Below are 16,961 nucleotides of genomic sequence, written 5' to 3' on the forward strand. Positions count from 1 at the left end.
CAGCTAGCTGCAATTATAGCTCAGCAGTTCTGCTCCCCAAGTACCCTCGAGAGAGTCAAGCCCCCACAGTGCCCCCATGAGCTGGTCCCAGGGACTATTGCAGAGGCTCCGATTGTTATGAATCTGAGGGGTAGCTGCAGAGCAAACACTTCGGACCGCACAGAAAAAAAACCAGAGAGCCGAATAGCCCCGCCAACTTAAAAGTGGAAAATGTGATCTGGCCAATTCTGTAATCCATATCTTAGGACAGGAAGACCACTATTTGTGCTCTAGAGAGGGCGATCCAGCGGGTATCTACAAGTCCAGACCACATAAGAAGGAAGAGAAAGGAAGTAGAACTTGAAGAAAGAGTCCCCCGGTGCAAACCTCTGACCCGACAAACAGAGGAAACGCGCACTGTCTGATTACCTCCTGAGCACTGGGGGTCTGGTAGTGTGGCCTATGCAGCCCCGGGCAGAGAACTCCAAAATTATGAATGCAGCAGCGACAGAGTACAGTATGAGTCGCTTGGTGGTCGGAATTGAATCTCCCAGAGAAAAAAAAAAGGGGGAGAGGAGCTGGGTACAAACAACTGTAGAATCCAGCTTAAACAGGGGACCCCAGCATTGTCGGGAATTCTCAAGTCGTTGAGATTCGCAACTCCCCAGCAGTCAGTAACAGAAATGGCAGGTGTTCTTTGTGTGACGGGTCTCATAAAGGAGCAGTCCGGCTCCCCCACATGTCATAGGTCAGCAAGCACCACGCCTTCAGTTGCCCACCCCACACACACCTCCGGTTTCTGAGATAGAAAAATATTTCCAACCGTATGTAGCAGGCCATCCTCACATGTCCGAGTCCTGTGAAGCTAGCATATCCACCAATGAGAAAACAGTTGAAGAAGGAAACCGGAACAAGTATGTCGCTCGTTCAAACAATAAGGTCCTGGTTGAGTAGTCCCCCAGCCAGATTCAAATCACAGGGCGGGGGTGCCACTCCTAAATTCCGAGAGAAAAAAACCAAGAACTGGGTACTTCCAGGACATCAGCCTACAATAAAGCCCCAGATCAACTAGGCAGTGTCCAAAACAGCTTGCACTGCTGCTGGTGTCTCAAAATAATGCACTTGGTCAGAGTGCCAAACTCGCAGGTGTGTAGGGAACAGCAGAGAGAATTTTATACCCCGATTATGAAGGGTAGAGCAAATTGGCGTGAAGCTCCAGCAAGCTTCAGAGACTGCTGCCGAGTAATCTTGAAACACTCGGATGGGATGGTCTTGATACCGCAGCTCTGATCTCATGCAGGAGGCCCGCCAAATCTCGGACTTGTGGGCTGAGTTTAAAATTTTTGCGATAATCAGCCTTGGTCGTCCCGCAGCCGCCTTCTTCACCCCGAGTCGGTGCGCCCGTTCCACGACCAGTTTCCCTTCTAAATGAGGGAGCGCCATTGCTTCGGGGATCCACTCTTCTAGCAAAGTGCAGAGAGGAAAACCTAAGAAACGGAGGTTATCCCGCCGAGCTCTATTTTCCAGCTCATCCACTTTTGCGTGCAGGGTTAGCAATTGCTTATCCCGATCCGCCATTTTGCTCGCACTCATGGTCGCGTTGTCTTCTAGCAAAGAGATCTGGCTTTCAGCTTGATCCAGCCGGGGGTGAAGCGCAGATTTAGTATCTTTAACTTCCCCTAACTGGGACGTTATGAAAGTCAACTTGTCGTCCAGGGCTTCCTTAATCGCTTCCTTTATGTCTGCGATCGTAAGTGCCGTGGGAGAGGAGGGAGACTCACCATCACTGACGGCCACCATCTTAGTTTTGGGAGCCCTTGGTTTTTCCTTCTCATGCTTTCCCCCTTTAGAAGTCATCACTGGCGAAGTTTTGTTCATAAATCGAACGATGGACATAAGCACCGTCCACCAGGATATTAGCAACTCTAAAATAGTATTTTGCGCGCTGTGATGGATCGCGCTAAGAGGAGTGAGCCCTGGAGCCAGTGAGAGACACGTCCACCTGGCTCAACACATCACGTGATCTCCTCGTAGGCTTTTTAAAATCTGGCCCCTAGTCTCATGCAGGCTCTTTATCCTGGACATACAGCGCCACTCCACCACCAAGATGCTTGTCCGGTATAGCACTATCCCATTGGTTATCCTCGTTCCACATGTCTCTGATATGCCAATTAAGTCTATGTCTTCATTCACTGCTATACACTCTAATTCTCCCATCTTACTTCTTAGACTTCTGGCATTAGCATATAAACATTGTAAAGTGTGCTTTTTGTTTGTATTAACATTCTGCTTTTCAGTTGTCCGGGGTAAACTGGAATCTTTTAACTCGGGTGAGTTTTTAATTACAGGCACTTGGACTACTTTTGTTATTAGTGGAACCTCTCTGTTGGGATCCCCTAACTCTAATGCTTCATTAGTATCCTTTGAAGATACCTCCCTCTGAACCATGCACTGCTGAGTGACCGTCGGCTTTCCCCTTTGTTCTAGTTTAAAAACTGCTCTATCTCCTTTTTAAAGGTTAGTGCCAGCAGCCTGGTTCTACCCTGGTTAAGGTGGAGCCCATCCTTCGGAAAAGACTCCCCTTTCCCCAAAAGGTTCCCCAGTTCCTTACTGCATTAAAAAAAAAAATCCACAAGAAAGCCCTGTGACCTGTAACTTACCCATTACAATAAAAATCATATGTTAGAATAACTCACTGCTGTTTATATTTTCAAATAGCCCCTTAAAAAAATATCAAAATAAGAATTATGTCTGCTCTGACATAGTCCAAACATGAACAATTCCCCTGGGATGAGACATTCCTGGAAATGTTTGTGGTGCAGTTGACCTGCAGGGAGGAGAAACTCTGACCTCTATATAAAACAAACAGATGTTTACTCTCCTGCTCTTGTGACAATGCTAAAATGGAGTAATAATAATTATGAATGCTAAACAGAGCTTCTGCTGCCTAGAAATTGTACCAGCTGTGGATTTTTGCCAAGCTAGAGGCAGCTGGATATCAGGATATAATGATATAAGCTCATAGTATGATTTAGGTAAGATCGGGTTCATCCCTTTTGGGTACCTTCCAAACTGATTCTTTTGGGCAAATCATCTCAGTGTATTCATTGTAACATAGTAATGGCAGCTAGGGATGTGAATCGTTTTTGAACGATTAAAATTATCGTCAGATAATTTTAAAATTGTCCTAAATCGTTAGAGTGCACGATACAATACAAATGCCCCCGATTTATCGTCAGGGGCATTTGTATTGTATTGTTAAATAGGGCACGGGAATTGTTTGGGGGAGGGCGGGAAAACCGGCACACCAAAACAACCCCTAAACCCACCCCGACCCTTTAAAACCAATTCCTTACCCTCCCCCACCCTCCCGAACCCCCCCAAAATGTTAAATTACCTGGTGGTCCAGTGGGGGGGGGGGTCCCGGCGCGATCTCCCACTCTCGGGCCATTGGCGCCATTTTGGCTGCCACTAATTAAAATGGCGCCGATGGCCCGATAAAAAAAACAACCTACCCCACCCTTTAAATCGACCCCCCCAAAACCTTTTAAAATTACCTAGTGGTCCAGGGGGGCCTCAGGGAGAGATCCAGGGGGGCCTTGGGGAGAGGAGAGATCCAGGAGGGCCTCGGGGAGAGATTTCCCATTCCCAGGCATCAGCTGTTCTAAAAAAAAAATGGCGCCGATGCCCCTTTGCCCTTACCATGTGACAGGGTATCCGTGCCATTGGCCGGCCCCTGTCACATGGTAGGAGCACTAGATGGCCGGCGCCATCTTTACTCATCAGCCCCTGATGAGTAAAATATGTATATATGTATGAGTATAATAGGGGCTGATGAGTAAAGATGGCCGGCGCCATCTTTAAAGATGGCGCCGGCCATCCAGTGCTCCTACCATGTGACAGGGGCCGGCCAATGGCACGGATACCCTGTCACATGGTAAGGGAAAAGGGGCATCGGTGCCATTTTTTTTTAGAACAGCTGATGCCTGGGAATGGGAAATTTCTCCCAGAGGCCCCCCTGGATCTCTCCTCTCCCCGAGGCCCCTCTGGATCTCTCCCCAAGGCCCCCCGAGGCCCCCCTGGACCACCAGGTAATTTTAAAAGGTTTTGGGGGGGTCAGGAGGGTGGGGTCGATTTAAAGGGTCGGGTGGGTTGTTTTTTTTTAGCGGCGCGGGCCTCCCTAAAAAAAAAATTAGCGATGTGAATTGGAATCGGAAATGATTCCAATTCACATATCTTAATGATCAGATTTTTCCACCCCCCCAGCCGAATCTGATCGTTAAGACGATCTGGCACACAATTCAGATCTCTAATGGCAGCAGAAAAAGACCAAAATGGTCCATCTAGTCTGCCCAGCAAGCTTCCCAAGGTAGTAACTGCCGCTCCCTGCAGGTTACTCCCAAGCTTTATTTATTCCCATCCCAGGGGTGGATTGGCCTATTGGGGGATCGGGCTTCCCCCGGTGGGCCGGTCTAGCTGGTCATGTGGTCTCGACTCTGCGGTGGCACCGAGTGGCTGTTAGTGCAGGCTGCAAGAGATCACTATCTTCCTCAGCCCTGCCTGCCCTTCATCAAGATAGGTGGAGAGGCTGCAAAAAAGTAGGGAAGAGGCCCAGAAGCAGTAGTTTCAGTACTCCCCCCTGGAAGTGAGGCCGGGACTTGAGCTGCTCCAAAGAAGAGCTGCTGGTAAGAAGGCCAGGCCCCGGTCCGTCCCCCCCAGCGAAAGACAACTGAGTTAAGGAAGAAGGGACAGGACAGGATGAGAGAGGAATCGAGGTGAAGGGAGTGAGAAGGTTGAGAGAATGAGAAAGGGAAAAGAAGGCAGAAGGTATGGAATATGAGGCTTAAATGAAGAGAGGGGAGAGATGAGAGGGAAAGGTGGGAAGGAAATGAATGTGTAGGAGGGAATATGAGAGGTGAGTGAAGGGAGAGAACATAAAGAAGATGGGTGCTAGCAAGGCTCTCTCCTCCCCCCAGCAGAAAGACAACCGAAGAAGAGGAAGAATATTGGATGAGTGGGGGGGGGGGGGGGGGGGAGGAAAAGGAAAGAAGGTGTGTGGGTGAGTAGGGAGGACAGAATTAGGCCTGGCATGGAAGAGAGGGAGAGACCTAGTAGGGGCCATCACAGCCAAAGGAAGAAGGGACAGGGGAGAGAAGGAGGGCTGGTAGCCAAATAAATAAATCCCGTCCAGCTGGTAGCAGAAGGAAGGTGAGAGAGAGATAACCCTGGTGAGGAAACATGTGTATGTATAAGAGAGGAGGGAGTGCAGGAGAGAGTGCAGTAGAGAGAGGGTGATAGTGCTTGAGGAAGAGCATGTACGTGAATAGGAGGGAGTGCATAAGAGAGAGAGAGAGCATGCGTGTGATTAGGAGAGGGAGGGCGTGCATAAAAGAGAGCATGCATGAAAGAGTGAGAGAGGTGCATATATGACAGAGAACATGTCCATGTTAGAGTGTGTGCCTGTGAGAGAGAGAGAGGAGCTAGTTTGTGGGTCTCTCCCCCCACAAGTTGCACTACATACAGTGTCTGTCTTGTTGCAGTTTCCTTTTCATTTTTTGTCTGCAGGTTTCTATTTATGCTTCATGGTCTCTTTTTTTATTCTGTATTTGGGACCATGGATTTTATAACATGTGCGTGCCGGGTAGCTTTTTTTAAAAAATGTTTTAAGGGGTGTGTGCATATATATGTACATTATATATGTAAATTATATTGTATGTGTAATTGGGTACCCATGAGCCAGTATGGAGAAAAATTCCCCGGGCCACTATTTTCTCACAATCCGCCCCTGGCAGGAATCTAACATCTTCACTCTCCTGGTTATCACCTCTGCCATCCAAATGTTGCAAACTCCCCAGTGCACTCAATTTGGCCGCCTCCAACACTGAACCTTTAGGAACAGCTAACCCATCTGCATGTCCATCCAGGTCATTGCTAAATTGAGCTTAGATGCAAACCAGCAGCACTGATGCGAAGAATGCCAGGATGGGGGAGATCTGGTATCAGAACTCAGCAACACATCAGTGTCTGTCCCAAGCCACTGCACTGCTCCCTTTAACCATGGCAACAACAGAGCCTGATCCTGAAGATGATAAAGAAGTCTGGAAAAGTTCTGGTATCACAACCCAATGCATTGGGGTGAATGGGGTTAATTCCCCACAGCTTCCCTTTGTATTTCATCATGATAATAGGAAAAATAGAATAAGGAAATAATTCAGGAAAGTACAGAGCTCATCTAGCTTATCCTCTCAAGATTCCATCTTGGCCCCTCCATATTATTACTCTCAATGTAGATATCAGCCATATAGCTATTATAGACAATACAATCTGCCTCAACAACAAAACCTCAATCAAACAAAAAACAACCAAAGTCTAGAACTAGAAATAGGACAGACAGCAGTAGAGACAAACTCAGCCAATACCCCAAAAACCAAACACTAGTTTTTGACTATCAGGACAACAGTCATCCTACACTTTTTCATAATCTTCCAGTAGGGGGAAGACTAACATATTCTTACTGACAATGGTCCATGATAACAATGGACAGTTAGATTGTGCAAATATGCATGATTATTACCTAAATTTTCAGACCTTACCATCACAGATGGTTCCCAAATTACATTGCCCCTCAGCAGATCAATTGCAAGTTCTCAACTAAGATGTAAAAGCCCAGCTGTCCTCAAGTGCTGTTCGACAAGAGGAAAATAGGATAGGTTTCTATTCCAAAATTTCCTAACTCTAAAATAAAATCGGGCAGCCTCCTTTTGATTTTGGATCTCAGAGAGCTAAATTTGTTCCTAAATACAAAAAAAATTCAGGATGACCTCTGTAGATACCATTTTCCCTCATCTGGAAATAGGAAATTGGTTAACAAACCTAGGGCCTGATTTACTAAGCATTCTTCCATTTCCTGGCGTGTAGCCAGATGGACTCAGAACGAATGGGATAGTATCCGCGTGCTAGCAGTTGGAGACGGATCTGACGTCAGCACAGGGGTATATATATCCCCACAGGAAGCGTAGCAACTCAGTAATTTCCGTCTCCAAAGCAGTTTGGAGTGCCTGCACGCTAGTTGAGCGTGCTTTCCAAGACTACTTTAATTTTTCTCTTTTCTTCTCATTTTAGATTCGTTTTTCCTGTCTCTTCGACTTAGAGCCCCGCGCTCCTGCGGTAGATACCCACGGGTTCCTCCCCCAGCGAGCTCCCGGGGTGATTAACGTGCTCCCCCGGTGGGAAAGTCCTCGATCCTGCCGAAGCGCGGCAGTGACACTGTCCCCGGACGCAGTCCGCGTGAGGTATACGAGGCCCTCGGTCCCGGCGTGGACGAGGTAGCGGGTGCATTTCCTCAAATTGCGGTGGTGAGGTGATCCCTTCCCCCGCAGCCGGAGACCGCCTGTGTTCCAGCTGGGACGCGCCGAACCTGGTACGGAGTACGTCTCTTCCTACGGGTCTCCGAAGCACAGAGGATCGGCGGCGGCGTGGCACGCCGTGGAGGACGCCCTCGTAGGGCCTGGCTCCGGTACTCTGCGCCCGTAATAGGCGCGGCTTTTTTTTCCTTTGTACCCCGGCGCTTAGAGGCTGCTTCCATTTCCTGGGTGGATCTCTTTAAGGGAATTCATGCTTTTGTACAGATGCAAATGGCTGCCCATCCAGGCCCTACGGTTCCTGTAGTTCCTGTGGTGGCTGCGCCTGCGGCGGCTGCTCCGGGGGCAGCTCCTGCAGATCCGGTTCCTGGGCCTTCACAACCTTATCGCGAGCGGGACTTCCCACCGATGGATAGCCCAGATCAGTCAGCCCAGGAGGTCTCGCAGGATGAGTCCGAACTCCCGGACGAGGGGGACCTCCCTCCAGGGACTGAGCCATATCGAACCATGAGGCGGTTCTTCCCTAAGGAGGATCTCTCCGACCTGGTGTCTCAGTGTCTGGCGGAATTGGATATTACAGGTCCCAGCGCTTCGATACCTTCTGCGCAGAACCCCCTACTGGAAGGTCTTCGTCCTACGGCCCGCCATTTTCCATTCTTACAGGCGGCGCAACAACTGATTGATTTAGAATGGGCGGCTCCAGCGGCTGCCTTCAAAGGGGGTCGGGCTCTGACGAGCATGTACCCATTGGCGCCGGCTATCCAGGATCTGCTGGCGTGCCCTCAGGTGGACGCCTTGATTAGTGCGGTGGTCAAGCGCACTACCATTCCAGTTGAAGGGGGGACGGCCCTCAGGGAGCCGCATGATCGACGACTGGACGCCATTCTGCGTCAGGCCTTTGAGGTGGCGGCTTTATCTTTACGGATCGCCACCTGCTGCACGGTGGTGACGCGTGCCTGTTTGTCACAGGTTAGGAACAACGCTCCAGCGGCGGACATGGAATTTGCTCTTTCGTTCCTTACGGATGCGGCATCTGACCTGGTACGGACAACCGCTAAAGGGATTTCATCCTCCGTAGCGGCCAGGAGGCAGCTCTGGATCCGAAGATGGTCGGCTGATGCGCCTTCTAAAACCCGCCTCACCAGATTGCCCTTCAAGGGCTCCTTTCTATTTGGCAGCGACTTTGATAAACTGGCCAGTGCATGGGGCGCCTCTCCAGTGCCCAGATTGCCGGAAGATCGGTTCCGAAGGGGCCAGCGCGCCTTTCCAAGGCCCTCCAGGGGCAGGAGTTCCCAGCGTTTCGTTCCTTACAGGAGTCGTTACCAGGCACCACGTCCTCCAGCCGGGAATCAGTCCTTTCGGACCAAGCAGCGCAGGAGGAGAGCGGGCCCGGGTTCAGGTCCTGGCCGCGCCTCCCAATGAGAATCCGCCGATTCATCTGGGGGACGGAGCCATAGGGGGCAGGTTGACCCTCTTCTACCCCAGATGGGTCGAGATTACATCGGACCAGTGGGTTCTCGCCGTTATCCGGGAGGGATATTATCTGGACTTTCATCATCTCCCTCCGGACAAGTTTGTGGAATCTTCGTGTCCCGCACACAAGAAGACAGCATTGGAAGCTACCCTGGCAAGACTCATGTCCTTGAAAGCCATCATCCCAGTACCTGCCTGGGAAGTGAATTCTGGCCATTATTCCATCTATTTCATTGTACCCAAGAAAGGGGGTACATTTCGGCCCGTCCTGGACCTCAAGTCAGTTAATCGCTACTTACGGGTCCCGCGGTTTCGCATGGAAACTCTACGCTCCGTCAAGGCCGCAGTACAGCCAGGGGAATTCCTCACGGCATTAGACCTGTCAGAGACATACCTGCATATCCCGATCCACCCGGATCATCAGCGCTACCTACGCGTCAAGGTTCTAGGCCGCCATTTCCAGTTTCGGGCCCTGCCCTTTGGGTTGGCGACATCGCCACGGACATTCACCAAGGTGGTGGTAGTAGTAGCGGCGGCGCTCAGGCGGGAAGGAATTCTGGTCCATCCCTACCTAGACGACTGGCTGATCAGGGCGAAGTCTCGAGAGGAGAGCCTTCGGACCACCGACAGAGTGATAGCCCTTCTGGAAAGCCTGGGCTGGGTTATCAACCTCGGCAAGAGCTGCCTACAGCCTTCCCAGTCCCTGGAATACCTGGGAGTACAGTTCGACACCCGGGCAGACACGGTCAGTCTCACCACCAAGAGGACGTTGAACCTTCAGCAGCATATCCGGTCTTTGATGGGAGCCAGTCGACCCACCGCCTGGGATTATCTGCAGGTTCTTGGTCTCATGGCATCCACCCTGGAAGTGGTGCCCTGGGCGAGGGCCCATATGAGGCCTCTCCAACACGCCCTGCTCTCTCGCTGGAGTCCCCATCTGCGGACCTACTCTGCGCACCTACCTCTACCTGCCCGAGTGCGCACCCAGTTACAGTGGTGGTTGCAGTCCAACCACATGAGCAGGGGATCGAAGATGTCCTCACCCACGTGGATTGTGCCTACCACGGATGCCAGCCTAAGCGGCTGGGGCGCACACTGCGAAGAACTCACCGCACAAGGGCGGTGGAACAGGGAAGAGGCGGCGTGGAACATCAACCGTCTAGAGGCCCGGGCTGTCCGATTGGCCTGCCTTCAATTTGCCCACAGACTGCGGAACAGGGCGGTCAGAGTGATGTCCGACAACGCCACCATGGTGGCATACCTCAATCGTCAGGGCGGAACCAGAAGCCGACAGGTGTCTCTGGAGATCGCCCCTCTGATGACTTGGGCGGAGGTGAATCTTCAGGACATCTCCGCCGTCCACATCGCCGGGAAGGACAATACCACAGCAGGCTTCCTCAGCAGGGAACGCCTAAATCTGGGAGAGTGGCAGCTCTCACCCTCGGCCTTCCAGATGATTGTGGATCATTGGGGGTTTCCGGCCATGGATCTCCTGGCAGACGGGTCCAATGCTCAAGTACCCAGATTCTTCAGCCGCAAGCGCGACCCGTGCTCACACGGAATCGATGCCCTGGTTCAGCCGTGGCCTCCAGGGACTCTACTGTACGCCTTTCCTCCGTGGCCTCTGATAGGCGCTGTCATCCGCAAGATTCAGAGGCACCAGGGCCTAGTCCTTCTAGTGGCGCCAGACTGGCCAAGACGACCCTGGTATGCAGACATGAGAAGACTACTGGCAGGGGAGCCCCTTCCCCTGCCTCCTCTTCGGGACCTTCTACATCAAGGTCCCATTCTTCATGAGGATCCAGCTCAATTCTCTCTTACGGTCTGGCCCTTGAGAGGGCTAGACTGAAGAAAAGAGGTTACTCGGAGCCCGTGGTTGATACACTCCTCCGAGCTCGCAAGTTTTCCACATCCCTCACCTACGTTCGCATCTGGAGGGTATTCGAAGCATGGTGCGACACTCATGGCACCAATCCACATGCGACCACAATCCCTATTGTGTTGGATTTCCTGCAGGATGGACTTCAGAAGGGTCTCTCCCTCAGCTCCATCAAGGTTCAGGTGGCTGCGCTGTCTTGCTATGGTCCCAGGAGGGACCATAGCAAGCACCCAGATGTTTCTCGTTTCCTGCAAGGAGTCAAGCATATTCGTCCGCCACTGAAGTGGCCTGTGCCTTTGTGGAACCTCAACCTTGTTTTGGATTTCCTTGCGGGGTCCACCTTCAGACCCCTTCGGGGCCTGTCTCTCTGTTCTCTAACCCTGAAGATGGTGTTCTTGCTGGCTGTATGTTCAGCCCGCCGCATCTCAGAGATACAAGCACTGTCCTGCCGTGATCCATTTCTCAGAATCACTCCGGAGGCTATCCTTCTTCGGACGGTCCCCTCCTTTCTACCGAAAGTGGTTTCACAGTTTCATCTTAACCAAACCATATCCTTGCCTACCACGGCGGGTTTGAAGAAATCTGAAGACGGGCGTCTATTACGCCATCTCAACATTGGCAGAATGCTGCCCAGATATCTGGAAGTGACACAACTACGAAAGACGGACCATCTGTTCATCCTGCACAGCGGGAAGAAGCAAGGTGAAGCGGCCTCGCGGCCCACCATCGCCTGCTGGATTAAAGAAGTTATCAGAGCAGCATATGTAGAAGCCGGGAAGTCTCTGCCTCTACAAGTCAAGGCTCATTCTACCAGAGCACAAGCGACATCCTGGGCTGAATCCAGGATGCTGTCGCCTGCAGACATCTGTAAAGCGGCGACGTGGTCCTCCCTCCATACCTTCTCCAGATTCTACCGTCTGGATGTCCAGGCCAGGGAGGACTCAGCATTTGCGAGGGCGGTACTACATGGGCCTCAGGCAGCCTCCCGCCCAGGCTGGGAGTAAAGCTTTTGTACATCCCATTCGTTCTGAGTCCATCTGGCTACACGCCAGGAAATGTTGAGATTACTGCCTGATAATCTCCTTTTCCTTAGTGTAGACAGATGGACTCAGCATCCCGCCCAGCTGCCTGTGTACATGGGTTTCACCGATTCAAGGTAAGCCATGTCTTCTGTTCCATGAGAGCGTACACTCTACCTGGTGTTAACGCCTTCCGGTTGTGAATGCTGGCAGTCTCCAGCTACTATCAATCGGTCAGGGGAATCCTGTTTTCACTTTTTACTGAGCATCAGTACACATTTCCATAACAGCTTTTGCAAGGAAGATTACTGAGTTGCTACGCTTCCTGTGGGGATATATATACCCCCGTGCTGACTTCAGATCCGTCTCCAACTGCTAGCACGCGGATACTATCCCATTCGTTCTGAGTCCATCTGTCTACACTAAGGAAAAGGAGATTATCAGGCAGTAATCTCAACATTCTGTGTCTATGGGAAAAATACTTAGTAAATGAGGCTCCTAGATTTTAAGAATGCCACCAATCTATTCACAGAGTTCAAGGAAGTTCCTATGTTTCTGTCTTGATGGCCAGAGCTCTTCCTTCAGACTGGAAGCAGCTCCAAGAGTGTTCACAAAATGCTCAACAGTTGTGGCAGCTTATATGAGAATGAACAATGTTCTTTTTCTATACATAGACAACTGGCTCATATCAATCACATCTTGTGAATAATCCAGGCTGGATATGCCTTTCATTCTGGAGGCCTTATAAATCCTAGGTTTCATTATAAATTGGGAGAAGTCCCAATTCATGCCAGCTCATCAGCTGGGGTTTATAGGAGCAATTCTGAACACAGAGAGGGGGAAAGCGCTTCTTCCCACACAAAGGATGAACACTTTGGTATCTTTAGTCCAAGAACTATCAGCAAAGCACAGGGTGAAAGCAAGATTTTTCATGAAAATATTAAGTCATATGGCAGCTACAGTGTACTTCATTCCATTAGCACATTGGTACTTAAATAATAGTTGGAATCAACATTCACATCAATTGTTTCACAAAATTCAACTAACAATCTGAAATGTTCCTTGAAATGATAGCCCTGGCTGATAAATCTTCCCTGTGGTCTTTCCTTCCATCCACCCCAGGTGCAAAATGTTTTAACAATGAATGCATCCATTCAAGAGTGGGGAGTACATCTAGGCAACCTATGCACCCAAGGAGTTTGGACATCTTGGGAAATGGATCTCCATATAAATGTGTTAGAACTAAAAGTAATATTCAAAGCATTGAGAGTCTTTGAACCATGGTTAAAGAATTCAACAATCCAGATTCAAAAGGACAACCAAATAGCAATGTTATATATAAGCAAGCAAAAGAAACAGATTCAGGAATTCTATGCAAACGGGCCCTCAAAATTGGGATTGGATCATTCTAAGAAACATACAGTTGACAACATATATCTCACTTGGAAAAACACATTAGCAGGTGGACTAAGTAGTCCTCTTCAACCTCATGAATGGTTACTTCATTACAGTATGCTAAAGACAATATTTTGATTCCAAGGAACCCCATGCCCTACAAACTTCTGGTTTACTGCTCAGAGGCTAGTACAAGGATCCCTAGCCCCAGATACCTTTGACATATCCTAGAGGGGAAGTCATTTATGCATAACCTCTGATACTTCTAATTCCAAGAACATTGCTGAAATAGAAAAAAAAGAGAGAGAGTGAGAAAGACCATGATCCTCATAGCTCCCTATTGGCCTTGTAAAGTATGGTCCTATAGCTACAGAAATTAGTATGTGAGAGAGAGCTCCATCCCTGTGGCAGTGGGGAACACCACCCACTTGTATAGCTGATTTGTTCTACTGTCCATGGAGAACACCCATTGCAGTTAAGCAATCTTGCTTTACCTCAGTAGCATATTATATATATTTCATATAGTACAACTAAGAGCTTCTCTCTGTACAATGTATAATTTTCTTATTCACTCTTTCTCAGACGTGGTGAAATGTTTTCCAAAAGCAAAGCCAGTTCCAAAGGCTCAACTTGTCTGCATCAAGTCTGGAGGAATGGAGAGCTGTTACTTATCATGCCCATCCAATACGCTCTTTATCTCAGGTTTGTATTGTACAGTCTGGGGGTCATTTTGTAACTGCACACATAGATTTTACCTACATAATTTCACTTTGAAAATTATCCCACTAAATGTACCCACCCACATTTGCATCTGCTAATGTGTGTACATAGTTTTTTGGGGAAAATATATGCACATATGTTTATCTGCATTTTCAAAAATATGTGCATATAAGCCATAAGAGTGTTTTCACCTGCATTTCAGGTGGACAGTTTTGTAATAGGCCTTTTTCACAGGTAAAACACTATTTTACCTATGGAACTGGCTTTGATAATTATCTCCCTATGCATAAATATATTAAATTCTGTGATCCTGGGTAATATGGGAATGCATTAGATTTATATTACCCAGACTATTTAGCTTTTGACTCTCTTAACTATTTAAATCGCAAGAGGAAGAAGTAGATATAGACATAATAGAAGCCATCCACAGAATTACATGCAGAGATGAAGTGATGTTAATGAAGGAACTAAATATATCAGCTATAGATTGGAGAGTGGCAGCTGCTGGATCAGCTAGAAGCAGAGGACTGCTGGAATTCTTGCAAGAACCTTTCTCAAGTAAATAGTCGAGGAGTCCACTCATGTCAGAGTAGCAATGAACCTGATACTGACAAATGGAGAAAATATTATAGAGGTCAATCGAGGATTCACCATGTCTTGTTCTTCAGTATAAACACTGAATCTGAAGCAAACTATACTAGAATAAGAGTCTTGGATTTCTATGTACAGTGTTAGGGCAGCGGAACTGGGTTTCTTGTTTATAAATTGTATTATGCATTTTTGCTGAATAATAATTACTTAAAAAAAGAATCTGAATACTTATGTTATAGAAACCTTGTCAAGAGTAGGGGATCTAAGAGATAGAGAGGAATTATAGACAATAATAAAAAGAAGCACTGGAATAACAACAAATTATTGTGTCAAGGATGTTAACAAGAGGGAGAGAATGACGAGACTACTAAGTTTCAGTAAAGAAGTATAATAAAATGTGAATGCAAAAAGAATCACATTCAGGAATATATGAACAGACATGGAGAAAGGGGGACAGGCAAAATTACCAGGAGAAACAAAGAGAGTCAGGCAATTAAATAGTCATAGGTTAAATAGAGGAGCATATTATCCAATCAGTAAAGGCAAATAAGAGAAAAGAAGAAGACCAAAAGGAGAATAGTAACAAGTAAATGGATGGGCGAGTTTAACAAAGAGAAGGAGAAGAAAATACGAGGGTAAGTCAGTAAGTAAGTCACAAACATACATGGGATTAATATTCATGAAATTTATTTAAAAGCAAAAGATGAATTATTTACTGTGAAATATACAGAGTATAGTCACAAACAGTTTTTCTGGAAAAACCAACTACTTTTCAACGTAATCGCCGCAAACATTTATACATTTGTCCCAGCGTTTGAAAACTCCATCAAAACCTTCTGCGTAAAAGTCTTTTGGCTGGCATCGTAACCAGCGCTTCACCTCTTGTTCCACTTCTTCATCGCTGGTGAAATGTTTACCACCCAGATGGCTTTTCAGTTTGCCAAACAAGTGAAAATCGCTGGGTGCCAAATCCGGACTGTATGGTGGATGTTCAAGAACTTCCCAGTGCAGGTTCACAATTGTCTGACGAGTCTCATATGAAGTGTGTGGTCTGGCATTATCGTGAAGAATCAGCACTTTTCTTTTTTCCAGATCTGGGCATTTTCTACGAATAGCTCCTTTAAGCTTTAATAGAGTAGTACAGTAGGAAGCCGAATTAACAGATTCACCACACTTCTGAAAACTGGTTAAGAGTATCCCATCTCGGTCCCTGCAGAAGGCACAAGCTTGAACTTTCTCGGTGTCGGTGATAGTGGATGCTTCCACTGCATGGAATCGCGTTTCGCTTCTGGTTGATAGTGGTGCACCCTCGACTCATCACCAGTAACAATATGTACCATCATTGATTCACCTTCGTTTGCATAACGGCAGAGATTTTCCAAACAGACACCCATCCAGTTGTTCTTATTGTCTTTGGTCAGCTGTTTGGGAACCCATCTTGCACAGACTTTGCGAAAGTTCAATGCATCATGCACTAAGGAATATGCTAATCTGTGAGAACACCCAATTTCTTTGGCAACTTCATCAATTGTTACCCTCCGGTTAGTGCGAACCATCTCTTCAACCTGCTTCCCAGTTGCCTCTGTCGCAATCTCTACAGGTCGACCAGGTCTGGTTTTGTCGTTCACATTGGTATTTCCTTGTGCAAATTTATCGGTCCAGTTATAAATTGCTTTACGCGAGAGACATTTCTCTCCATATGCTAGATACATTTCTTTATGAATGTCTTTTGCCACTAAGCCCTTAGCCCATAAAAATCGGACAACAGCACGTTGTTCTTCGACCGTACAATCTGTCAACACGGCAGCCATTTTCCTTGTGTACACAGCCCCTGCGCATGCACAGTTTAAATAACTATTTATGTACATAAGCACTTCTAAGGTGCTGCCATCTATGGAATATGACAACATTACAGATATATGTTTTATTACCTTAGTAGAGAGATTTGTGACTTACTTACTGACTTACCCTTGTAGATATCGTAAATGAATATTTTTGCGTGGTATTCACAGAACCAGTGCTAGCTTTTTTGCTTCCTTGTGTGAACATTTACTCTGCTGCCTTCCCTCCCCCTGCCACAATTCATTCAGTATGGGGAAGATTTTCAAAGGGGTACGCGTGTACCCCCCAAAAACCTGCCCCAAGTTCCCCCTGCGCGCGCTGAGCCTATGTTGAATAGGCTCAGCGGCGCACGCAAGCCCCGGGATGGGCGTAAGTCCCAGGGCTTTCCCATGATCCTTACGGGATCATGCACACATGATGTCGGGGGCCTGTCGCGGCAGCGCATCATTCGGGGGTGGGGGCGCGGGTGTGGTTCCGACCCGGGAGCATTTCGGGGGCGTGGCCGAGTCCTCCGAAACACCTCCCGGGCCGGGGAATCGCACGCCGGCCGGCATAACTTTTAAAACAAAGGTAGGGAGGGTGGGTTGGGTAGGGGAAGGGAGGGGAAGGTGTGGGGGGTGGAAGGAAAGTTCCCTCCGAGGCTGCTCCAATTTCGGAGCGGCCTCGGAGGGAACGGAGGCAGGCTGCACGGCTCGGCGCGCT

At 48.4% G+C, this 16,961-nt stretch overlaps 1 protein-coding gene across 1 annotated transcript in view; it reads left to right on the forward strand.

Moving 5' to 3' along the window:
• The window catches only part of SCUBE1 (signal peptide, CUB domain and EGF like domain containing 1), a 1,434,630-nt gene that overhangs the window by 995,372 nt on the left and 422,297 nt on the right, over window positions 1–16,961 (forward strand). Inside the window, exon 12 of the mRNA XM_029600135.1 lies at window positions 13,689–13,808. Coding sequence (XP_029455995.1) covers window positions 13,689–13,808 — 120 coding nt within the window. The remainder of the gene's footprint in view (window positions 1–13,688; window positions 13,809–16,961) is intronic.

This window comes from Rhinatrema bivittatum, chromosome 4 (assembly GCF_901001135.1).
Source record: "Rhinatrema bivittatum chromosome 4, aRhiBiv1.1, whole genome shotgun sequence".
NCBI classification, from domain to species: Eukaryota; Metazoa; Chordata; class Amphibia; order Gymnophiona; family Rhinatrematidae; genus Rhinatrema; species Rhinatrema bivittatum.